General features: G+C 44.2%; 1 protein-coding gene across 1 annotated transcript in view; it reads left to right on the top strand.

Annotated features, from left to right (window-relative positions):
* The window catches only part of MARK3 (microtubule affinity regulating kinase 3), a 99,457-nt gene that overhangs the window by 52,055 nt on the left and 21,991 nt on the right, over positions 1–25,411 (top strand). Inside the window, 10 exon segments of the mRNA XM_062181087.1 lie at positions 3,815–3,863; positions 4,955–5,020; positions 9,909–9,979; positions 14,097–14,153; positions 18,109–18,345; positions 18,449–18,568; positions 18,810–18,909; positions 19,174–19,286; positions 19,789–19,942; positions 24,312–24,529. Coding sequence (XP_062037071.1) covers positions 3,815–3,863; positions 4,955–5,020; positions 9,909–9,979; positions 14,097–14,153; positions 18,109–18,345; positions 18,449–18,568; positions 18,810–18,909; positions 19,174–19,286; positions 19,789–19,942; positions 24,312–24,529 — 1,185 coding nt within the window.

Here is a 25,411-nt window from a genome sequence, read left to right as displayed (position 1 = left end):
ACCAGCAGGTGAGAGATATCTCTCTCTGTGTCTCTTCCTGCCCTCCCACCCACCACTCTTCCTTTCAAATAAATAAAATTTAAAAACAAAAAACTGAAGAAGAAAAGCACCAGATAGAGAATAATTTAAATTATAAGGGAATCTTTTGTACAACTTTGCAAATAAGTAAGAATAACTAAAGAAATGGGTATTTCTGTACACTTAAGTTACTGAAACTAAGATAACATTATACATGTAAAGCATCTATCTAGCTCTGCTTCAGATATGCTAGACACTTGATAACTGTTAGCTTTTTGCCTCTTCCCCATCCTCCTCGTTTGTGTTGGCATGAATTTCATTAACTCATTTGCTTCCTGCCAATTTCTACCTGATAGATCATTCTGATAGGTAAATATATGAAGTTATTTTGGTTATATCCTGACAGTACCCTACATGGGAATCTTTTTTTAAGATTTATTTATTCCAAAGGCAGAGTGACAAGGAAAGTGACAGAGGGGCTTATAGGGTCTTCTAGATCTTCCATTCTCTGGTTTGCTCTCCAAATGCCTACAACAGCCAGGGATAGGCCAAGCCAAGCCAGGAGCTCCATCCAGGTCTCCTGCACAGGTGGCAGGAAACCATGTGCTTGGGCCATAATCCGCTGTCTTTCCAGGCACATTAGCAGGAAGCTGGATCAGAAATGGAGGACTGAGACTCAGACTAGCCACTCAGTATGGTTTGCAGCTTCCCAAATGGCAGCTTAACTCGCTGTACCACGATGCCCACCCCTGTTTGAGAATTTGTGGCTATCTGCTCTTTCCGTCTACAGGACTAAGCTTTTTATTAGTCATCTCTCTGTGGCTCCATTTGTCTTTCCTTTGTGTTTTTTTTTTTTTTTAATATTTATTTATTTGAGAGGTAGAGTTAGACATTGAGAGGGAGAGACTGAGAGAGAGAGGTCTTCCTTCCTTCCATTGGTTCACTCCCCAAATGGCCGCAAGCGCTGGAGCTGTGCCGATCCGAAGCCAGGAGCTTCTTCTGGCTCACATGTGGGCGTAGGGGCCCAAGGACTTGGGCCATCTTCTACTGCTTTCCCAGGCCATGGCAGAGGGCTGTATTGGAAGAGGAGCAACCGGGACTAGAACCGGCGCCCATATGGGATGCCAGCACCGCAGGCAGAGGATTAACCAAGTGAGCCAGGTGCGGGCCTCTCCGTTGTGTTTCCACAGTGTGTCTCTGGCATGATTTTTGCCGTGTGTCAGAGATTCCCAGTGTATTGTGTTATGTTAGTTGTCTGCTGCTGTCTAATAAGTTAACTCCAAAACTTAGCAAAAGCGAATCAATTCAGTCAGCTCCAGTTTCTGTTCCAGAGTTGGAGAGTGACGTGTGTGGCTGATCTGACTCAGGCACTCTATAGAGAGGATTTCCTCAGATGTCAATCCCACCTACTCTCATCCAGAGAGTTCCGGGGCTGATGGAGCAGTTTCCATAGGCTCCTTTCTCGTGGCTCTTACCAAGACTGCAGGTCCTCGCTCTGTGGGCATGTGTTCTCACCGCCTGTCGGGGGGGGGCCTGTCCACAGAGGTGCTCGAATGTGCTCATGACACTCTGAGAGCAGTGCGAGAACATGGCGCCCATTCCAGTACCTGGTCTCTGAAGTTCCCACTGTCACTGTCCCATATTCTGCTGGATAAGAATCAGTCACCAAGTCCAGCCCACTTTCAAAGGAAGAAATATTAAGTTTTGCCTTTTAGGGAGAGGAATTGATGGGCCTTTTTTTTTTTTTTTTAAGATTTATTTGTGGGTTCGGCGCTGTGGCGCAGTGGGTTAATGCCTTGTCCTGAAGCACTGGCATCCCATGTGGGCGCTGGTTCGAGACCCAGCTCCTCCACTTCTGATCCATCTCTCTGCTATGGCCTGGGAAAGCAGTAGAAGATGGCCCAAGTCCTTGGGCCCCTGCAGCTGCATGGGAGAACCGGAAGAAGCTCCTGGCTCTTGGCTTCGAATCAGCGCAGCTCCAGCTGTTGCAGCCATTTGGGGAGTGAACCATCAGATGGAAGACCCCTCCTCCCCTCTTTCCCTCTCTCTCTCTCTCTCTGCCTCTCCTCTCTTTATATAACTCTTTCAAATAAATAAATAAATCTTTTAAAAAAGAGATTTATTTGTTCATTTTAAAGAATTACAGAGAAGGGGTTGTGGGGAGAGAAAGATCCTCCATCCACTGGTTTGCTCCCCAGATGGCCCTAGTCCTGGCTGAAGCCAGGAGTCTCCTTCATGTCTTCCCACATGGGTTTCAGGAACCCAAACACTTGGGCCATATTCTGCTGCTTTTTCCAGGCCCCTAGCAGGGAGATGGATCAGAACTGGAGCAGTCAGAACATGAGCTGGCACCCATATGGGATGCCAGTGTTGCAGATGATGGCTTTACCTGCTACACCAAACCACTGGCCCATATAGATATATTTTTTCAAACCACCACATCTTGGGGTGGTTGCTGAAATGAAATATTCTGAAGCCTCACTTCAGGTGTAGCGGTCGGTAGAACCTGGGAAACCTGCAGTTTGTCTAAGTTCCTATGTGGTAGCCTGAAGTGCTCACTTGGAAATTTGCTGCTCTTGCCAAGATGGATCTCTTGGTCTTCCTTAAATAACTGAATTGTTTGCTCCTCTCCATCTTTTTTCACATACACAGAGCACACCTACTGCATGTTCAACTCTAGATACCTATATTTTAAATCCTGCTTAAGTCTGATACCTCCATGGCACACACCACCCTAGACAGAAGCAAGCTCTCTCTCCATTGAGTTCCTATAGTATTCTGTCTTTTTTTCTTGCTCTTTGGCTCTAATTCATTTTGTTTTGGTCAGCTGCACTGCTAGTAGTAATTTTCACGGGTTAAGCCTCTGCAGGCGATGCCAGCATCCTGTATTGAAGCATTGGTTCAAGTCTTTGCTGTTTTGCTTCTGACCCAGCTCCCTGCTTGTGTGCCTGGGAAAGCAGTGCTTACCACCACCGTAGGACTGCTGGATTGGGTTCCTGGCTCTTGGCTTCGGCCTGTCCCAGCCCTGGCTGTGGTAGGCATTTGAGGAGTGAACCAGTGAATAAAACATTGCTTTCTCTCTCTCTCTCTCTCTCTCTCTCTCTCTCTCTCCTCTCTCTCTCTCCTCTCTCCCTCTCTCCCTCTGTGTGTATGTGTGTGTGCGTGTGCGTATCATCTTCTGTCACTCTGCCTTTTAAATAAAGTAAATAATAAAGACTAAAAGTGGTTGCTTGCATTTGACTTCTCCTGGCAGAAAAACTCTGACAACTTGGTAACAAGCACCCTGCCAGTCAGGACTTAAGGGAGTGTGGGAATCAGAGTGCTAGGGAGGCTGGCTCAAACCACGTGGTGGTCAGTGCTTTCAAGCAGGCATTTGCCAAGCCAGTGTGCTCCTGTGTGTGCCATGGTTGGTTCCAGATGTCTAGTAGTGAGGAGACAGGCGTACTTCCTGCATCATCACAGCTTGACACATTCTGGGGAAGAAGCGGGCAGACATCTGTGATCTAGAACAAGTGAGACCCACTTAGAGAAGTTTTCAGAGCATATGCTTGAGACTCGAAGGATGAAGAGATAGCACGTTTTACCAACTGAGAGGAGGTAAGGCGGCTAGAAGTGGGAACACCATTTGGTAATAGATGGTAAGGGTACTTTTAAGCCACTCCAAACTTTCATGTTAGTCTTAGAACATTAGCAGCGAACCAGATAGCTAAGAGAAGAATTTCTGCTGCAGCAGTGGAATCTAATGTTTAATAATTTGTTTTGGGAAAATTGTGTCTTTTTTTTTTTTTTTTTTTAGCTCTTCAGAGAAGTACGAATAATGAAGATTTTAAATCATCCAAACATAGGTATTTCTGCTTTTCATTTTTAGGCCTTTGGGGATAGCCAGCCAACTCTGATTTTCAGGTTCCAGCTTTCCATCAAAAACACTTTATTACTCAATGTATTTATTTCGCCTTTCAAGTAATTAAATTGTACTCTGAATAGAGTTTCCTACTTACTAATGTATCTTTGATAGTAGGTTAAGATTTTTTAAAATTCCTATTGTGTTAAAATAATTTTTCTAGAAAAGAAAATTTGCATTGGAATATTGGATTTTATTTTTATTTTGCTTGTTTACCAACACATATGTCTTAACTTTGTTAAATATTTTTTAATACCAGAATCACACACACCCACCCCTTTTGGGTGAATTTAATTCTAAAGTAAATATTAACAAAATTAAGTACATATGCAAAATGACTTGGTAGTCTCAGAGATTCGTTTTAGTTGCATTTATAAATAATTATTTCTAATTGCTGTTAATGGTTTTATGAATTGGCAGTAGTAGGAATATTTCTATCAGTAACAAGGAATTGCGATGGCAAAATCACACTTACCCACTGAAAATCATTCTCTAAAGTTCTTTACAGTTGCACCATGATCTCTTCTACTTGTTTCAAGGAACCCTTGGTCTTACAGAGTTACGTTTCCCAAGCAACGAAGTATAATTTGGTCCTTAAAGCCTTAATGACCAGTGAATAGACCAGCACTTGTAGGAGTGGAGTAAATCTGAGTGATTCTACAAATGGAGAGAAAGAGAACCACTTGTCCTGTGGCACAAAAGATGAGCTACTAGGAGGTCAGCGAGCCAGTACACAGCCAGACAGTGGCACAATGGAGCCAGTCCGAGTAGATGCCCTTGGCTAGACTACTAGTGTGCACTGAAGTCACTTTTGTGGGCACCTAGAAGGTCTATATTTATGGAATTCCACGCTTCTATAAAACCTTTTCCATTGTTGTAATTTAAGATAAAACTCACTAAATGCAGTTTTAAGAAGACGAGCTATTAAAATCTGTAACAGAGAAAAACTTGGTTTTTAAAGTTACGGTTTATATGTGTGGTTTGTGAATATAAACAATTGTTTCTTTTCCTGTTATGTTCTCTCACCTCCCCCAGTGAAGTTATTTGAAGTCATTGAAACTGAAAAAACACTCTACCTAATCATGGAGTATGCAAGCGGAGGTAAGAGCACTCTAATATATTGAAGGCTTCTTTGTTTTTAAATATTTATTTTATTATTTGAAAGAGTTACAGAGAGAAGTAGATACAGAGAGAGGGGTCTTCCATCTACTGGTTCACTCCCCAAATGGCTGAAACGGCCAGAGCTGAGCCAATCCAAAGCAAGGAGCCAGGAGCTTCTTCCAGGTCTCCCACGTGGGTGCAGGGGCCTAAGGACTTGGGCCACCCTCCGCTGCTTTCCCAGGTGCATTAGCAGAGAGCTGGACTGGAAGTGGAGCAGCCGGTCTTGAACCGGTTCCCATATGGGATTCTGGTGCTGCAGGCCAAGGCTTTAATAGTGCCAGCCCGTATTTTCTTTTCTTTAAAAAGAATACACTACTTCACTGCCCATATGGATAATGGTTAAGATTTTTTTTCTAAATCCAGAGTTGTAATATACTGGCTTAGCAGTTCTGTGGGTTATCACCATTAGGATTATAAAATGATAATATTCAAGTAGTTAGATTTGTTTTATTGGATTAAAATAGACATCACATGGAATTTGCTATCCTATCCATTCACAAGTGTGTGGTTCAGTCACATTGTTGACAGTGACAGTGTGACAGTCACATTGCTGTGCAGCACTCACCATTCTTCAGAGCTTTTCATCTTCCTGAGCTACAGATGCATCCCCATGAAACATGGACTCTCCAGTTCCACTTCCCCAGATCTTGGTGATGACCACTCTATTCCTGGCTCTATGGATTTGACTCGTCTACAGATCCAGTATAATGGGGTCATAAGGATTTGCCCTTTTGTCACTGGCTGATTTCACAGTGCATAATATCTCCCAGATTATCCATGTTGCAGCATGCTAGAATTTCCTTCATTTTTAAGACTGAATAACAGTCGATTTGGGGTATGTGTGTGTGTGTGTTTGTATGTGTACATTTTGTTTATCCCAAATACTGGATTTTTAAATGTATTTACTGGTTTGTTTGAAATAAATATGTATTCCATGTTTTTGTTTATCAGATTTAATATATCATCTTTCCCAAGGCCAGAAATGATTACAGTAACTATATTTTCCTTAAAATAGAGATTAAAGACTGATACATATTTGCCTACAAGGTTGTAAAGCTGTAGGCATTTTCTGAAATGCATGCTGTCTTTTTATGAAGATTCTCATTTTCGGACTGAGTTTGGACTGAGCATACAGTTTCTGATTGTGGGGCTCAGAAACTGTCCTGCTCAGCTGTTGGTGTCGATGCCTGACACAGAGCAGGTACTCACCAACCAGGATTGGACTCCATCTGTGATATTACGAACTGCTGGGGATACGTTCTGCTGAATCTGCAGGATGGTAGTTAAATCGTTAGCACCTTAATCCAGGCTGCAAAACCCAGAGATGCAATGTTAAATCATAGCCTCATTAAATAAAAGATTGTAAACTTGTGAGGAAAAGTGAATTACAGGAGATAAAACCTGACTTCCCATGCTCTGACCACTTTTTCACACTTGTAATTCGTTGTTAGTTGGTATTTTAAGACCCGAGGAATAGTAGGAAAAGCTAGAGACTTAATTTTATAGGACTAAAAAATCTATATGGAATTCTAACCTTCCTACTTGCTTTATAGATAGGCACCCATAAGTAGAGTTCATAAATTCCTCGTTGGTGTAGCCTCATCAGAGTTCAAGGTGCTTTCTCTTACCTGGTGCCTTCTGAAAGCGTCAGATAGTCTCATGATGACTCCATGGTGTGGTTAGGAGGAGATGGGGAGACTTTCACCTTGGAGGAAACAGAGGGTGGGGCATCTCACTGCAGTGGTGCTGCTGGGCCTGGACCCCTGCCTCTGACACCAGAGAGCCTCTTGGGGCTTGCAGTTTGTCACAGTCATCTGTCCCCATCTGTTTCAGGTGCCCAGGTCTTGGACAGTATTATTGTTACGTGAGGGCAAGACAAAAACACCTGAGAGGCATCCAGATCCAGCAGAAGGAAGATAGCCTTTGGAAAAGCCAGATGGGGGTGAATGCAGGCAGTGGCCCCTCTCAGCCATGTGTCTTGACAAATACCAGGCCAGCTGAACTTGCTGACTTCAGAGTGGGGGTGTTAGCCATCTGCGTTGACCAGCGTTTGGGCAGTACTTAATCAGTGGTGGTAGTAGTTTATTGTCTTGAGTGGGCCGTTAGTTTTAATGAACTGAACAACGCACTGCCAGTCTTCAAGACATTGTTGTATCCTTGACAAAACAACAAAACGTTCGTTAAATTGACTACCCCTTTCCCTTAATCTTTTTTTTTTTAAAGGTTTATTTATTTAAAAGTCAGAGTTAGAGATCTGCTGATTCACCACTCAGATGGTCACAACGGCCCTCTCCCTCTCTCCTTTCCCCTCTTCCCTCTCCCCTCTCCCCCTCTGCCTTTCAAATAAATAAATTAAAAAAAAAAAAAAAGAGGAAAGGATCTAGAAATCATCCAAAGCAACAGAGATCATGAAAGCTCAGATTGTTCTGTGCCAAGGATCCCTTCGCTCATCAGTCACAGGACGTGAAGTGCGGCTGAGGCCTTTCCAAATTATCCCAGCCTTCTGTCCAACAACACCCCAACCAGGGCGAGAGTCACTGTCGCTCTTTTGTCTCTAAATAGCTTCTGGAGATTTTCGTTCAGCTGCTTAATCTAAGTGTTAATACATTTTTTAATAAAGGAAAAGAGGAGAGATCTGGGTTGAAATCTTGGATTATAAATTTAATTCCTGGGGCCAGCATTGTGGCATAGGTTAAGCCTCTGCCTGTAGTGCTGGTTCAGGTCCCAGCTGCTCCACTTCTGATCCAGCTCCCTGCTAATGGTCTGGGAAAGCAGTGGAAGATGGCCCAAGTGCTTGGACCCCTGCACCTACGTGGAAGACCTGGAAAAAGCTCCGGCTTCTGGCTTTGGATCGGTCCAGCTCTGGCCATTGTGGCCATTTGGGGAGTGAACCAACAGATGAAAGATCTCTCTGTCTCTCTGTCTCACTGTAATTCTGCTTCTCAAATAAATAAAGCCTTAAAAAAATTAATTCCTAATTTATAACTTGGTAATTGTGAATATGACTTTGTAGTTTCAGAAATCTCTTAAGAGGTTTATGTTGCACTTGAATTAATAAAAATATTTAAAAACCATATTGATAGGCTTGGACTTCATCTGTGTTACTGTATAGGAACTATTGGGCTTAAGCCATTTTTTTAAAAAGTTAAAATTGTTTCTGTGTACTGTGCCCACATCCTTAATTGTTTTCACTTATTAACCACTTGTTTTGACATTGTGTACTTTTCTGCAAATAGAAGTTCATTCACGTAGAAAATGCTGACATTTCACTGAGCTAGCATTTAACTCATAAGATCCTGTATAATTCAGAAAGCTGTTTTAAGTGTCAGGGTATTTTATGTTGTTACTAGGGTGACGGAGCTACATATGCTGTGTGAATAAGAAGTATATGTATTTCTTTCCCCAAAACATTTTCTGTGTAATTTTCTGTACAAGTATTCTGTTGGTGTCAGAGGTAGTCTTTATTTATGCTAAATTGATAAGCAGTTGGCAGTGCTAACACTCTGTTCTCTAGAATGTCACCTCTCTTCCTCAAGGAATTAACATGGCATAAATTGCTGTAGCTGTTTATGGGGAGTTTTTGGTTTTACCTTCCCTGTCTTTAGCCCCCATTTCCTATTCCAATCCGCTCAGCCCAAGCCACTGTCAGGTGTAGTTAAATTGTTACATTGAGCTCCCTAGAGGTGTCCTTGTTCCTTCCCTTCATCTTAACCCTCCCTCAACCAGCAAGTGACCAATTGTTAGATCTTGTCTGCTTTACAGCTCACTTAGGGGGAGGCCAGCGTCCTCAGGGCTCTTTGGGAGCTGTGCCTCAAGACCTCCTTGCTGTCTCTGACTTGGTGGAATCTTCCTCCCAAATAACCACTCTCTACTCCCTCAAGTGGTTGGGAAAGCACACGCAAGCTAGCACACTGCCTGTTTCTTTCCCCTGCACTTAACCTCTCATGTTTCCTTGCTCCCCTACTAGAATGTAAATTCCAGGAGGAAGGAGGCTTTGCTGTGTTTTCTGTTGCATTTCTCCAGAGCCTAGAACAGTGCCTGGCAATTAGTAGGCACTCGATAAATAATCTCTTGAATAAAACAAATTTACCCAGGAAATGTTTTGTTATCTTAATCGTTCAATGAGGACATACTCTTTTAACTGAATAATCTAATCCTTTTTTTTTTTTTTTTAAATTTTTGACAGGCAGAGTGGACACAGAGAGACAGACAGAGAGAAAGGTCTTCCTCTGCCATTGGTTCACCCTCCAGTGGCCGCCGCGGCCGGCGTGCTGCAGCCAGTGCACCGCGCTGATCCGAAGGCAGGAGCCAGGTGCTTCTCCTGGTCTCTCATGGGGTGCAGGGCCCAAGCACTTGGGCCATCCTCCACTGCACTCCCTGGCCACAGCAGAGAGCTGGCCTGGAAGAGGGGCAACCGGGACAGAATCCGGCACCCCAACCGGGACTAGAACCCGGTGTGCCAGCGCCACAGGCGGAGGATTAGCCTACTGAGCCGCGGCGCCGGCCAACCTAATCCATTTTAACTTTCAATTTTCACTGGTCAGTTTTTATTAAAGTGTATAGAAAACACCCTTAAAATTAAAAGTTGTATAGGCATGTGAGAATTTAATTTTAATACTTTTTCTCCAGCTTAAAGATTATGCTGATTATTTTAAATGCCTGGGGACAAAACTGTAAGCCTAGCTTAGTTCAAATTCCACATATTTCTGGCTAACTTCACAGCTGTACTTAGAAATTAACGCATTGCAAAGTGAAACATTATCAATTTATGGGAAAATTAATGCTCAGAAGTAGGACTTCTGTTTACTTATATTTCTCTCGATTATAGGTGAAGTATTTGACTATTTGGTTGCACATGGAAGAATGAAGGAAAAAGAAGCAAGAGCTAAATTTAGACAGGTATGAATCAACTTGTCTTTAGTTTGTTAATGAAGTTATCTTGCTTAAACCCGAAGCAAACAAGTGTTTGCCTCCGTAAATGCTCATAAGGCCGGCTGGATGGCAGGGGTTGGCCATTCAGTTCAACAAAGACTGATTAAGTAGGACCATCCATACCTGAAGTGCCGTAGTAGAGGCAACTGTGGGTGCTAGTCCCGCTTTTATAGTTGGGATGTTAGTCTCACCCTGAACCTTCATTTTTTAACAGTTGAACTTTAAAAAATAGAGCCTTTAAAAAGTACCTGTGGTTACATTCATTAAAACTATTTTCAAGCTTTTAGCAAGAAAGGTTTCACAACGCCAACATTCATTGTCTGTTTTGCCTTACATAAGATATACCGTAATCTGTCAGTGGCTTACTTTTCTTTAAAGAGATACTTCTGTTAATAAGCAGTTTTAAGCATAAAGGCAACTTTTAACTATCTTTGTTAATAAAGATTACTATTTACTGGCTGACTGTTACCTGCCAGACACTGGGACAAGTGCTTTATCTACATTAGTAAGTCTTGCCAGCAGCCTTGTCAGTTAAAGAATATTGCCTGTTTGCTAATGCTAGGACAGCTGAGGCGTGGGAGATTAGCTTGCCAGAGATTCCTGCCTCGAAAGAGCAGCTCTGCCCAGGTGCAGACCTCAGACTCGTCAGGACCGTGCTGTGTTCTCCTCTAGGATAAGGATCCATAGCCTTTTCCTATAAAGGACCAGTCGTGTTTTAGGCTGTGAGGTTCACACAGTCTCTTCTGCAGCATAGAAGCAGCTGTAGATAATAGTGTACAAGGTCAGCAGGACTGGATTCCCATGAACTGTCACCTGCAGAAACAAGGATGGACCAAGGACGACCCCCTAAGCCATAACTTGCTACCCCTGATTCAGAAGAATCACTGACAGTGATTTCATTGGCAGTGCCAGCCCTTTTCTCTCAGAACCTTTCAGTTTTTATTCACTTACATTTGGATTGGGAGACTTTTTAATCTTCATATGTTAGAAAGGCAGTTTTAGCTGATTTTTAAGTTTCCTCTCGATGCTACCTTTAGTCTGCTGTATACAGTTAAGGACTCAAGTCTCTTAACTTTTGCTCTTCCTTTAAGAGTTTAAAAAACATATTAATGGATACTTTGAACTAAAATCTACTAAATTTCAAAGTTGAAGCTAACTTTGGCTATCATTTTACTTCTCTGGTCTTCACTTTTCTATAAAAAGATAAAGTGACGCTTGATGGAAATCTGTGTTTCTTTCTAGTTCCAATATAATTTTATTTGTGGCCTATGAGAGGAAACGCAAACTTTTTTTTTTTTTTTAAAGATTTATTTATTTATTTGAAAGGCAGAGTTACAGAGAGGCAGAGGTAGAGAGAGAAAGAAAGAGGACTTCCATCCACTGGTTACTCCCCAGATGGCTGCAATGACTGGAGCTGAGCTGATCCAAAGCCAGAAGCTTCCTCCAGGCCTCCCATGTGGGTGCTGAGGCCCAAGGACTTGGGTCATCCTCCACTGCTTTCTCAGGCTGTAGCAGAGAGCTAGATCAGAAAGTGGAGCAGCTGGAACTCAAACCTGCACCCATATGGGATGCCGACACTGCAGGTGGTGTCCTCACCTGCTACGCCACAGCACCGACCCAAAAACTCAGACTTTTATTAGGAAGTAAGCCTATCCCTTCCATAACTGGATCACACTTGGTATCAATCGGCTACCTAGAAGCCAAGATTTTTTTTTTTGCCCAATACAACTTAAATTCTTCCCATCAGGTAAATCTGACTTGGAGATAGTGATGTGGATACAGGTTATTGACCACCAGGAAAGAGCTAATACAGACTAGCAAGAGTAGGGCTGAAGCTGAACCCACAACTCCTTTCCTATCCTCTGCCATCTCCATCCTTCCCCCTCAGGATCCAGCTTGCCAGAGGGACTTGGACATTTGCTAACCTAAATCCTGCAGAAATTAATCAGATTTTTATTTCAAGGTTGCTGCAGAAATTCCAAAGCCTTGACTTAGACCAGGAAAGATGGTTTGTGTCTGTGCTTTTACAGTTAATGACTTGATTTACAGCATAGCACATGGAATTAGTGCAGTCCCTTCTTGCCAGGATATTTGCCTAAGACATATTCCTTGCATCCAGAAGGGTCAAGCATGATACTGGTGTTCCCGCTTTGTGTTTCTAAATACCACACTTCCTAGGAGCTGATAGTGTGTCATCATTTTAAATGAAAACAAAAACAACTTCCTGTTTATGACAAAGAGGAAGGTGTGCCACACACAAAGCACACTGCTTTGTGATCTGCATTCTGCCTCCGATAGGCCCTTCTTCCCACACTCATCGGCAGATGGTTTTTCCTTTGCTGTTCTCCCTCCTCACCCAGATTACCTTCTATGCCATTTTTATTTTTTGGCTTAAATCTTATTATTTTCGAAGGAAGAGAATGGATTCTTTCTCAGTGGACTGGTCGTGTTGGCCCTCCATTTGTCAAGGAAGACTGGACTTGAAGCAGGCTGACATTCATGTGTTAGCCCAGAAACATCCAGGTCCTCAGCCCTCTGTAGAAACGACTCTTTCCAACCTGGCACACAGTGCGCAAAAGCAGCAGCCTACAGTCGAGTATGTTCGATTTGTTGTGGCATCAGGTTAGTTTGGAGCTAAAGAAAGATAAATTATTTGATCTCTTTGAGAAAGGGCAGGATTGTCAAATCCGAATCAAAAGCAGATTTTAAATTATATTTAAGAAATCTCAGTACGAGAAAAAAAAATAGAAAAATGGGAAAAGGGAAACAATGGATCAGGCCCTGGTAAGTTCAGTTTGCCAGTGTCCTGGGTATAATGAACCTGTTGCTTTGCTCTGGAAAACCAAACTGTTGCACTTTCCCGGTTCTCATGCTGCAGCACACAGCAGCAATGGCGATAATCCAAGGAAAACAGGTGCTCTAAAACCTGTATTTTAACATTGGATTTTGAACCTTTAGTTAATTATGAGTGGATCTAATGTTACAAATACTCATTAAATAAGATAATGATGCTGCTTATCAAAACCCTGACTATGACATAATCCCAGCCCAGCTTCTCCATGCCTTTTTTTTTTTTTTTTGACAGACAGAGTGGACACAGAGAGAGAGACAGACAGAGAGAAAGGTCTTCCTTTGCCATTGGTTCGCCCTCCAATGGCCGCCGCGGCCGGCGTGCTGCAGCCGGTGCACCACGCTGATCCAAAGGCAGGAGCCAGGTGCTTCTCCTGGTCTCCCATGGGGTGCAGGGCCCAAGCACTTGGGCCATCCTCCACTGCAGTCCCGGGCCATAGCAGAGAGGGGCCTGGAAGAGGGGCAGCCAGGACTAGAACCAGTGTGCCGGCGCCGCAGGCGGAGGATTAGCCTATTAAGCCGCGGCGCTGGCCCTTTCTCCATGCTTATTGTAAACCAGAATACCAGACAAGCTTCTGTAAGGTTACATGTCCAGTACAGGTGGTCCCAAGTGGTGGAGTGCCTCATTGAAGTACTAGCCGCTCTGTCCAGCTTCCTGTTAATGTACCTGAGAGACAGAATAACATGGCCCTAGTACTGCCTTCCACATAGGAGATCTAGATGAGTTCCTGGCTCCTGGCTTCCATCTGCCCTAGTCCTGGCTGTTGCAGGCATTTAAGTAAACCAGTGGACAGATTTCTTCTGTCTCCCCCCACCTTTCTCTCTCTCTCACAACCCCCCCCCCCCCTTTCCCTCTGACAGTCTGCAAATAAATAGATAAATCTAAAGATAAAGAGTGAACAAGATCATCTGGTCCTGGGCCTTTGGGCAGCTGGGATCATTGAGACCCAGGAAGTTAGTTGTGTTGTGGCACCACATTCCATATGAAGTGAATGGCAGCAGGTAGGATGAACCAGTGAGAACAAGGAGAACATTGTCTCACCCTGCTCTCCTTGTCCTTACCCCTGAATTTTTCTAGAAAATTGTTTTATGAAACCCAAACAGACATTCAAGTGCTTACTGAATATTTTGCATATGTGAACATTAACAGAGCATTTCCATCTTAATTATAAATGTACACCCATGGTGACTGACTTGGATCTCCCTCTCAATCTCTCCCTCCCTCCCTGTCCAGATCGTGTCTGCAGTACAGTACTGCCACCAAAAACGAATCGTGCACAGAGACCTCAAGGTGAGTGCCAGCCCCCTTCCTAAGTGTATGCCATATTTGTATGTGTTCAGTTCTCCCAAGAATCGTTAGACAAATGAGGCAGAGATTAGTTTGTATGATCAAGAAAGCAATAAATCCTGTAGTAATTGAATCATTTTAATCAGGTGATAGTAAAGTTTATTAAAAGTTACATTTCAGTGAAAGTGGGTAGTAGTTTCTTCAAGAGGACAGTCATCACGCCACCCTACTCAGTACTGTTTCCATCCTGTTTATAGAAGTGCCTTTTCTTTTTTTTTATTTAAGATTCATATTTTTAAAACAGAGTTATAGATCGTTCATCTGCTTATTCACTCCCCAAATGGCTGCAAGTAGCTAGGGCTGGTCCAGGCCAAAGCCAGGAGCCAAGAACTCCATCCAGGTCTCCCATGTGGGTGGCAGGGACCAGGGACTTGGCCCATTAACAGGGAGTTAGATTAGAAGCAGAATAGCTAAGACTTGAACCAGTACTCTGATATGGGATGTGGGCATCACAAGCCGTGGCTTAACCTGCTGCACTACAGCACTGGCCTCAGACGTCCTGTTTGAGACTCCTCTCTGTTCTAGCACTGCCTTGGCTCTTGACATAGTAAGTAGAAGGTTTCACGTTTGACAGTGGTTTTCCAGCAGGTCCTCAAGCCTGACTACACCTGCATGCACCCTTCGCTCTTCTCTGGTTCCAGGAGAGTGGAGTGCCTGTGCTTGCCTTGCCTGTGCTCTGAGTTCTGAGCTCTATCCATTGCCTCTTTCCTCTGCATTGCTTTGCTTACTCTCTCTCTACTGTCTTCTCCCCAGTAGCGTTTCCACATGCTCAAGTCTATACCCTGCTTCTCTTCCAGATACAGCTTTGTTTTTTCTTTTTAACATTTATTTGAGGGACCTATGCTGTGGCGTAGCAGGTTAAAAAAAATGCTTTTTACATTACACCCAGAATAATCTTAAAAACAAGTAATGAGGACCAGCGTTATGACATGTGGGTTAAACTACCACCTTCAATTTCTACATCCCATATGGGTATACATCCTGGCCACTCCACTTCTGATACAGCTCCCTGTTAATGTCTCTGGGAAAGCAGTAGAGGATGGCCCCTGGGCTTGGGCCCTTGTACCCATGTGGGAGTCCTGGAAGATGTTCTTGGCTCCTGGTTTCAGCCTGGGTCGTTGCAGCCATTTAAGAAGTGAACCAATAGGTGAAAGATCTCTGTATTTCCCTCTTTATCTTTGTAACTCTCCCTTTCAGATAGATAAATAAATGTCAAACTAAAAACAAAAAGGTGAGGGGCAGGCCATTTGGCGCAGCTGTTAAATCACCACTTGGGATGCCCACATCCCATATCAGGAGTGCCTGGTTTCAGTCCTGGCTCCTCTTCTGACCTGCTCATGCATACCTTGTAGCATTTTGGCACAACAATGCCAATAATGTAGATGATGCCACAAATGCTTGGGTTTCTGCCACCCAAATGGGGAACTTGAATTGACTTCTGGGTTCTAGCTTAGGCATGACCCAGCACTGGCTATGGCAAGAATTTGGAGAGTGAATCGGGAAGTGGATGATTTCTGTCTTTGCATTTTTTTTCAAAGTAAATGGAAAAAGCAGAACAAAACAAAACAAAAAACACAGAATGCCAGGGGCTGAAATTGTGGCCACAGCAGGGTAAGCCGCCAACGTGGAACGCTGGCAGGGTAAGCCGCCAGTGTGGAACGCTGGCAGGGTAAGCCGCCAATGTGGAATGCTGGCATGCTCTTTTGGCGCACAGTGTGAGTCCTGGTTACTCTGTTTCCATTCCAGCTCCCTGCTAGTGCGTCTGGAAAGGCAGCAGAGAATAGTCCCAAGTGCTTAGGCCCCTGCCACCCACGTGGGGGACCTGGCTGGAGTTCTACTGTTCTGCTGTTGCGGCTTTGGCCTGACCCAGCCCCAGCTGTGTAGCCATATGGGGAGTGAACCAGCTGGAGCAACGGAGTGGCATGGCAGGTTAATCTACTGTCTTCAGTGCCAGCATCCCATCTGGGTGCCAGTGCGAGTCCTTGCTGCCCCACTTCTGATGCAGCTCCCTGCTAATGCACCTGGGAAAGCAACAGAGGATGGCTCAAATAGATGCTTGGGGTCCCTGCACCCACGTGGGCGACACAGAAGAAGATCCTAGCTCCTGGCCAGGCTGTTGGCCATTTAGGAAGTGAACCAGAGGATGGAAGACCACTCTGTTTTTCCCTCCCTCTTTCTAGCTCTGCCTTTCAAATAAAATAAATATTGAAGAAAAACTGCCCTTCAAGGATACACCTTCTGGGACCTCTCACTAAACCCCACCCCGCAAAACTCAAACCAGGATTAGATTACATTTCTGGCTTCTTACTGTCGTTAACTTTTATTTTATTTTGCTTTTACTGCCATTAACTTTTTTCTCTTAAAGATTTATTATTTGAAAAACAGAGTTACAGAGAGGCAAAGGGAAAGGTAGAGATAGAGGTCTCCTATCTGCTGGTAAACTCCCCAGATGTCCACAAGGGCTGGAGGTTGGCCCATCCAAAGCCAGGAGTTTCTTCTGGGCCCCCACCCAGGTACAGGAACCCAAGGATTTGGGCCATCTTATGCTGCTTTCCCAGGCCATAGCAGAGAGCTGAATTGGAAGTGGAGAGCTGGAACTCGAACTGGCACCCATATAGGATGCTGGCACTGCAAGCGGCGACTTTACCTGCTACACCACAGTGCCAGCCCCTACCTTTAACTTTTTTTTTTTTTAAGATTTATTTATTTATTTGAAAGAGTTAGAGAGAGGCAGAAGCAAAGAGAAAGAGGTCTTCCATCCCCTGGCTCGCTTCCCAAATGGCTGCCACTGCCAGAGCTGGTCCAATCAGGAGCCAGGAGCTTCTTCCAGGGTCTCCCACACAAGAACTGGAGAAAGCTCCTGTCTTCTGGCTTCAGATCTGCTCAGCTCAGGCCATTGTGGCCGTTTAGGGAGTGGACCAGCGGATAGAAGACCTTTCTCTGTCTCCCTTTCTCTCTCTTTCTTTCTTTTTTTTTTTGACAGGCAGAGTAGGCAGTGAGAGAGAGACAGAGGTCTTCCTTTTTTGCCGTTGGTTCACCCTCCAATGGCCGCTGCGGTCGGTGTGCTACGGCCGGCGCACCGCGCTGATCCGAAGCCAGGAGCCAGGTGCTTCTCCTGGTCTCCCATGCGGGTGCAGGGCCCAAGCACTTGGGCCATCCTCCACTGCCCTCCTGGACCACAGCAGAGAGCTGGCCTGGAAGAGGGGCAACCGGGACAGAATCCGGTGCCCCGACCGGGACTAGAACCCGGTGTGCCGGCGCCGCAAGGCAGAGCATTAGCCTGTTGAGCCACGATGCTGGCTCCCTTTCTCTTTCTATAGCTCTACCTCTCAAATAAATAAAATCTTTAAAAATAAATAATAAATAGGGGCCAACGCTGTGGTGCAGTGTGTTAACTGGCCTGAAGCGCTGGCATCCCATATGGGTGCCAGTTCTAGTCCTGGCTGCTCCTCTTCCAATCCAGCTCTCTGCTATGGCTTGGGAAAGCAGTAGAAGATGTCCCAAGTTCTTGGGCCCCTGCACCCATGTAGGAGACCCGGAAGAAGTTCCTGGCTCCTGGCTCCAGATCGGCGCAGCTCTGGCCATTGCAGCCAATTGGGGAGTGAACCATCGAATGGAAGACTTCTCTCTTCTCTCTTCGTAACTCTCTGACTTTCAAATAAATAAATAAAATATTTAAAAAATAATAATAAATAAAGTGCTGGAAGGAAGAGCTATTAAAATTTTTTTTTAAATTAGGAATTCTAAATTGCCTCCTGTTTTTCTCTAGAAAAAATACTTTGTCATTAAGAGATAATAATTTCATATCATTTTGAAAAATTTTTATGAAATGCTAATCCTATCATTTTCTGATTATATTTTGAGTAAATTTCATTTTTGTCTTGGTGTTTTCCTCTAGGCTGAAAATCTATTGTTAGATGCGGATATGAACATTAAAATAGCAGACTTTGGTTTCAGCAATGAGTTTACTGTTGGCAGTAAACTGGATACGTTTTGTGGCAGTCCTCCGTACGCAGCCCCAGAGCTCTTCCAGGGCAAGAAGTATGATGGGCCAGAAGTTGACGTGTGGAGTCTCGGCGTCATCCTGTACACGCTAGTCAGCGGGTCCCTTCCCTTTGACGGGCAAAATCTAAAGGTGTAGAAAGCAGTTACATTTGTGTACTTCACAAAACTATAAAGGAGTTTTAAAAACCTAGCAGTCAATTCACTCATTTTCTTTCTTCTCTACCTCCTCAAAGGAACTGAGAGAGAGAGTATTAAGAGGGAAATACAGAATCCCTTTCTACATGTCCACAGACTGTGAAAACCTCCTCAAACGCTTCCTGGTGCTGAATCCAATCAAACGAGGCACTCTAGAGGTAATCACAGCGGAAGTGAGCAACCGCTTTAGAGGGTCTCCACGGGGTTTTAAGAGCTTTGTTGAATTGGGTGACGTACTGAGCACGTTCCTGAGACTTTTTAAGAAGGAATTCAAACATTAAAAACGTATTTTTAAATTTTCCTTTGAGATATAATTATTGAAATGTTGAAAATCAAGTTTCCTTAATATTGTAATTATTGGTATATTTTCTGCTGCTAATGAACAGTTCACCTTTCCAGCAAATCATGAAGGACAGGTGGATCAACGCAGGGCATGAGGAAGATGAACTGAAACCCTTTGTCGAACCTGAACTAGACATCTCCGATCAGAAGAGAATAGGTGATTGCCCTGTGGCTGCCTGTCTGTCTGTCTGTCTGTCCCTCTGTAACGCCTCTGTCTGGGCTCGTGTGTCGGCAGCTTGTCTGTTGTTAGATTGGGAACGTAGTTCTGCAGTTTCTACAGTAGCACCCAGTAACCATGAAACAACAAACTGGTCCTGTGTGTTAGAAAATGTGTAATATTTCAGGTCAAATAAATTATACCTGGTAACAGAATGACTTCTTACCCAAACCAAACAGTAACTGTATTATATCTTTCTGTTAGATATTATGGTGGGAATGGGATATTCACAAGAAGAAATTCAAGAATCTCTTAGTAAAATGAAATATGATGAAATCACAGCAACATATTTGTTGTTGGGGAGAAAATCTTCAGAGGTAAGAATAACCCGAGAGGAGGATAATATTTACATAATACCTTTATGTACATTGTTAGTTTATATGAACTGGTCCTTAAGGGGTTTTTAAATGTATATTTGAAATATTGTAAAATTTGCCTGTAAGAAGCAGCCTACTAAGTCTGCTAGCACTACGATTTTAGCTTCACCCCTTAATGATACTGTCCAAACTTGGGCTTTAGCCTATAGTCCTTAATAATTTAGAGATGATCAGAAATATCAAGCAAAGTGGATAGAGCATTTTAAGTTATTTGAAAAAGCCTCAAAAAAAGATTATAAATGTTACTTTTTGTGGGCTTTTCTAGCAGTCATAAAAAAATACTTTTGTGCAAGTTTAAGGTTACCATTTTTGCACATTATAATTCTTTCTCTCTGGATGAGCTATATGAGAGCTTTATGCTCGACGAGAAGTTTAGTTTCCTAATGAAGAAGCCATTTGGATCTGTGTTGTGGTTTGCTTTGTTTTTCTCATTTTCTCTTAGCTGGATGCTAGTGATTCCAGTTCTAGCAGCAATCTCTCACTTGCTAAGGTCAGGCCGAGCAGTGACCTCAACAACAGTACTGGTCAGTCTCCTCATCACAAAGTACAGAGAAGTGTTTCTTCAAGCCAGAAACAGAGAAGGTACAGTGACCATGGTAAGTGTGAGGTTGTTCCGGTGTGTTCCCTTGGGGCGTCTCCCCTCACTACGGGGCCTCCTGCCACTGGGAAGCACCTCTCCCTCAGGATCTGTCAGGCAGGAGACTGGCCTGCTGTCCCTCTACCTTTCCCAGCATGCCTGCAGTTGGTGGCTGGACCCATGTTGTACATTCGGTGCTTTTGCTGAGTGAGACTTCGATCTACCATCTGCCCTCTGGGAGCCTTCTTGCTTTGGGCTTTAGGTCTGTCCATCTCTTCTCTAGAAGATGGCTCCTGCCATCGGAACAGCGTGGTGTGCCGGCCGCAGCGCGCTACCGCGGCGGCCATTGGAGGGTGAACCAACGGCAAAAGGAAGACCTTTCTCTCTGTCTCTCTCTCTCTCACTGTCCACTCTGCCTGTCCAAAAAAAAAAAATAAAAAAAAATAAAATAAAAAATAAAAATTAGAAAACACAAAGGGATGAGCATTTGGCCTGGACATCTCACATTAGAGTACCTGAGTCAACTCGCAGCTCTGACTTGTGACTCCAGCTTCCTGCTACTGCAGACTGTGGGAGGCAGCAAGTGTCGGCTCAGGTGATTGGGTTCCTGTCGTCTATGAGGAATACTTGGACTGCATTCCCAGTTTTTGGGTTTGGTGGTCCCAGCTCAGCCCCAGCTGCTGTTGGCATTTGGGGAGTGAACCAGTAGATAGGAACTTTGCCAGCCTGACTCTCAAATAAGAAATCATTGGTTTAGTAATCAGTAAGTGCTATTAGGACAGCCTTGTAGTTATCAGAAAAGTGTTCGTTTGGATCCATTTCTCACATCTTATGCACGGATGAATTCCAGGTGGACTGAACATGAAAGTAAAAAAAAAAAAAAAACAAAAACAGAAAGAATCTGAGAAATATTAAAAGAAAACATGGGATAATGTGCTTTTTAACATGGACTGGTGAAGATCTTTCTAACTATGACCTCAAACACTAAATCTTTAAAAAAAAAAAAAAAAGCACACATTTGACTACATAAAAACCAAATTTCATTGTAAAATGTCCACACTATGGTCTACACCATGTACAGGAACAGACGAAGATGCCACAGTAACTTGAGTACGCCTCACGGGGATTGCCTTGAGTAGGAAAACAACTCCAAATGTTACGTACTAGTGACTGTGTCCAGACATCTCTTAAAGTGGCAGAATTGTAGAGATGAGGTTGGATAAGGTGGGAGGGGGGCAGCTGTAGCTATGGCAGCGTAGCTCTCAGGGTCTCTGAGAGGGGACTGTTCTGTCTCCTGACTGGTGTTCATGATCCGTACGTGTAATGAGGGTGTAGTGCTAAATAGACAGACATAAATGAGTGCAGGAAAATAAGTGGGGTCAGTGGATGGGAGTAATGTCTGTTTCCATTCAGAACTCAAATTTTGAGTTTGTATTTTCTAAATAAAAATGATAAAAACTTCAAGTCAGTGGTAACCTGAAAGTGTACAGTGTTAGTGAATCTGTGCTGATTTCAGGAAGAAAACAATGATGACGATAGTGTTACCTGTACTTGATTGATGCTTTGTTCTATAATGTGAACATCGCCAACCTCAGTAAGCCCTTCTTTACTTTTAGTTAAATTCCAAATACTTCTTTTTTTTTTTTTTTTTGACAGGCAGAGTGGACAATGAGAGAGACAGAGAGAAAGGTCTTCCTTTTTTGCCGTTGGTTCACCCTCCAATGGCCGGCGCACCGCGCTGATCCGAAGCCAGGAGCCAGGTGCTTCTCCTGGTCTCCCTTGGGGTACAGGGCCCAAGCACTTGGGCCATCCTCCACTGCACTCCCGGGCCACAGCAGAGAGCTGGCCTGGAAGAGGGGCAACTGGGACAGAATCAGGCACCCCAACCGGGACTAGAACCTGGTATGCTGGCGCCGCAGGCGGAGGATTAGCCTATTGAGCCGCGGCGCTGGCCAAATACTTTTACCATTTAGATTTTTCTCCCAGAAGTAACTTCTCCATATGCCCACTTCAGCAGACCTCAAATACAGTCTCACTTCTACCTTATAGAATAAATCATGAGCGTTTGGTGCTGGGCATCCTATCTGATGTGTGTCCTAGCTCTCGTGTTCATTTCCCAAGCTCTTTGCATCCGGAGTCTCCTGTACTACAGTGGCATCTCCAGACAGCTTACTGCAGGCACCAGTTAACGTCCTCCTGCACAGTGCTGTTCTCAGGGACATCCACCCGTTCCTCCCTGCAGCTTGCAGGAAGACCATGTTTTCTTCTCTGCCACCTTTCCCTGTCTCCCCAGCTTCCTGTTTATCTAGAAGCCTATGAGTGCTCTTTTAAAATCCAAGGTAAATCTTCAAAAGAAATACCTATAAAATACCTACTGTTTTGTTCCATAAGGTAAAAGTATCCACTGTACAAAATAAGCTGTAATTCACTGAGATGTATATACACTTTGCATGTTGTATATCTAGTGGTTTGGTTAGTTATTTATATAGTAACACTTCTGCAAATTGTTTCTAAAGGAAGTTTCTAGACACTTACTAATTAAAAAAGCTTTGGGGGTGGGGCTGGCACTGTGGCACAGTAGGTTATCCTCCGCCTGTGGCGCCAGCATCCCATATGGGTACTGGTTCTATTCCTGGCTGCTCCTCTTCCAGTGCAGCTCTCTGCTATGGCCTGGGAAAGCAGTAGAAGATACTTAAGTGCTTGGGCTCCTGGCTTTGGTTCGGCTCAGCTCTGACCTTTGCGACCATTTGGGGAGTGAACCACAGAATGAAGACCTTTCTCTCTGTCTCTCCCTCTCACTGTAACTCTACCTCTCAAATAAAATCTTAAAATAAATAAATAAATAAAGTTTCGGGGAAAACATTGTGGCCCAGCAGGTTAAGCTGCCACTTGGGTGGCCATATCCCATATTAGAGTGCCTAGTATTGAGCCCCACATCCATTTCTAATCCAGCTTCCTACTGTAGCATACCTTGGGAGACAGCAGTGGTAACTCAAGTGCTTGGGTCTGTGCCACCCACATGGGAGACCCAGATGAAGTTCCTGACTCCTGGCTTTGGCATAATCTGGCCTGAACCAGTTGTGGGGATTTGAGTAATAAACTAGCAGATGGAAAATCTATTCTTTGTCCCCCACCCAATATCTCTCTCTTTCCCTCTCACTCACGTACACACTCACCATCTGTCTCTGTTCGTGTCACTCTGCCCTTCAAATAAATAAACTTTAAAATTTTAATCTTTTGTTTGTTTTAAATGTTGTTTATTTGAAGGTCAGAATTAGAGAGGGAGAGAAAGAGATCTTCCATCCACTGGTTCACTCCCCAAATGGCCACAACAGACAGGGCTGGGCCAGGCTGAAGCCAGGATCCAGGAGCTTCTTCCAGGTCTCCCACTTGGGTGCAGGAGCCCAAGCACTTAGGCCATCATCTGCTGCTTTCCCAGGCACATTAGCAGGGAGCTAGATCAGAAGTTGCACACCCGGAACTCGAACCAGCACCAATGTGGGATGCCATCACTGCAGATAGTGTCTTAACCCACTAGGCCGTAGCTCTGGCCCCAAATTTTTTAATGTTTGAGAAAAGGAGGGGCCAGCTTTTTGGTGTAGCAGGTAACGCAGCTGGCTATAGCGCTGGCATTTCATATGGGCAGCAGTGAGTCCTGGCTGCTCTGTGTCAGATCCAGCTCCCTGCTAGTGAGCCTGGGAATGCAGCAGAGCTGTCTCAAGTCCTTGGACCCCTGTACCCACATGAAACTCCTGGCTCCTGGCTTCATCCTATCCCGGCTCTGGCTGTTGCAGCCGTTTAGGGAGTGAACCAGTGGATGGAAGATCTCCCTCCGTATCTCCCTCTGTTTCTTTCTGTAATTCTGACTTTGAAATAAATAAAACATTAAAAAAAAAAAAAAGAAAAGAAAAGCAGAGGGGCCAGGTCTGTGGTAAACAGGTTAAACCACAGTCTACACCAGCATCCCATTGAGCACCAGTTTGAGTCTGGGGTGCTCCACCTCTGTGCCAGCTCTCTGCTACCCACATGGGAGACCTGGATGGAGTTTTAGACACCTGGGCTTTGGAGTGGCCCTACCCTGGCCATTGCAGCCATTTGAGAAATGAACCAGCAGATGGACAATCTCTTTCCTTCTCCCTCTTGCTCGCTTTCTATAACTCTGCCTTTCAAATCAATAAGTAAATCTTTTTTAAAAAGGAAAAAGGCAGAAAAAGACTATTAGTGAAATTTCAAAATTTAATTCATTGTATAGAGTAAACATGTATCAGTGGAAAACGGGATTTTAATGTTTACTTTTAACAATCTTAGATCATCTTACAACATATGTATATTTTTACAAAGTAAGATGGAAAACTGTTCTGTCTTAAAACCTGCACTCTTTATTTTAGCTGGACCAGCTGTTCCTTCAGTTGTGACCTATCCAAAACGGAGTCAGACCAGCACTGCAGATAGTGACCTCAAAGAAGATGGAATCCCCTCCCGGAAAACGAGCGTCAGTGCTATTGGAGGCAAGGGAATTGCTCCAGCCAGCCCAATGCTTGGGAATGCAAGTAATCCCAATAAGGCAGATATTCCTGAACGCAAGAAAAGCTCTGCTGTCCCTAGTGTAAGTAGTGTTGATCCAGAGAGTGCTCCTGTGCGTGTAGTGTTGGAGTTTACACTCCCTCTTACCTCTTAGCCGTAACAGAATACTTGAGACTGGGTAATTTATTTTCGCTGGAGTGGGCAACCCAAGATAGGGTTCCAGCAAGGGTAATATCTGGGGAGGGCTATGCTGTTTCCAAGATGGTTCCTTGTGGAACCAGCGTTGTGGTGCAGTAGGTTAATCCGCTGGGTGTGACCACAGCATCCCACATGAGCACCCATAAGAGTCCTGATTGTTTCTCTTCCTATCCAACTCCCTGCTTATGCATCTGGGAAAGCAGTGGAAGATGGCTCATGTGGGAGAACTTTATGGAGTTCTTCTCTCCTGGCTTTTGACTTGCTCCTACCTGAGCTGTTGTGGCTATTTGGGGAGTGAACCAACGATGGAAAATATTTCTTGGCGCCTGGCGCTTTAACAAAGTAAGCTAAGCTTTCAGCTGTGGCGCCGGCATCCCATATGGGTGCCCGTTTGTGTCCCAGCTGCTCCTCTTCTAATCCAGCTCTCTGCTATGGCCTGGGAAAGCAGTGGAAGATGGCCCAAGTGCTTGGGCCCCTGCACCCACTTGGGAGAGCCAGAAGAAGCTCCTGGCTCCTGGCTCCTGGCTCCTGGCTCCAACCTGGCCCAGCGCTGACTGTTGCAGACATTTGGGAATCGAGCCAGCAGATGGAAGACCTCTCTCTGCCTCTGCCTATGCCTCTCTGCAACTCTGCCTTTTAAATAAATAAATAAAATCTTTAAAAAGGGGAAAAAAAGAAATTGGATATTTTAAGAAATATTTCTTTTCATATATATCCTTCCCCCCTCTCTCTGCTTTTGCCTTTCAAATAAGAAATAACTCTTAAG

This window comes from Lepus europaeus, chromosome 22 (genome assembly GCF_033115175.1).
Source record: "Lepus europaeus isolate LE1 chromosome 22, mLepTim1.pri, whole genome shotgun sequence".
Lineage (NCBI taxonomy): Eukaryota > Metazoa > Chordata > Mammalia > Lagomorpha > Leporidae > Lepus > Lepus europaeus.
Note: the sequence above shows the minus strand (reverse complement) of the source record. Positions and strands in the feature narration are given on the sequence as shown.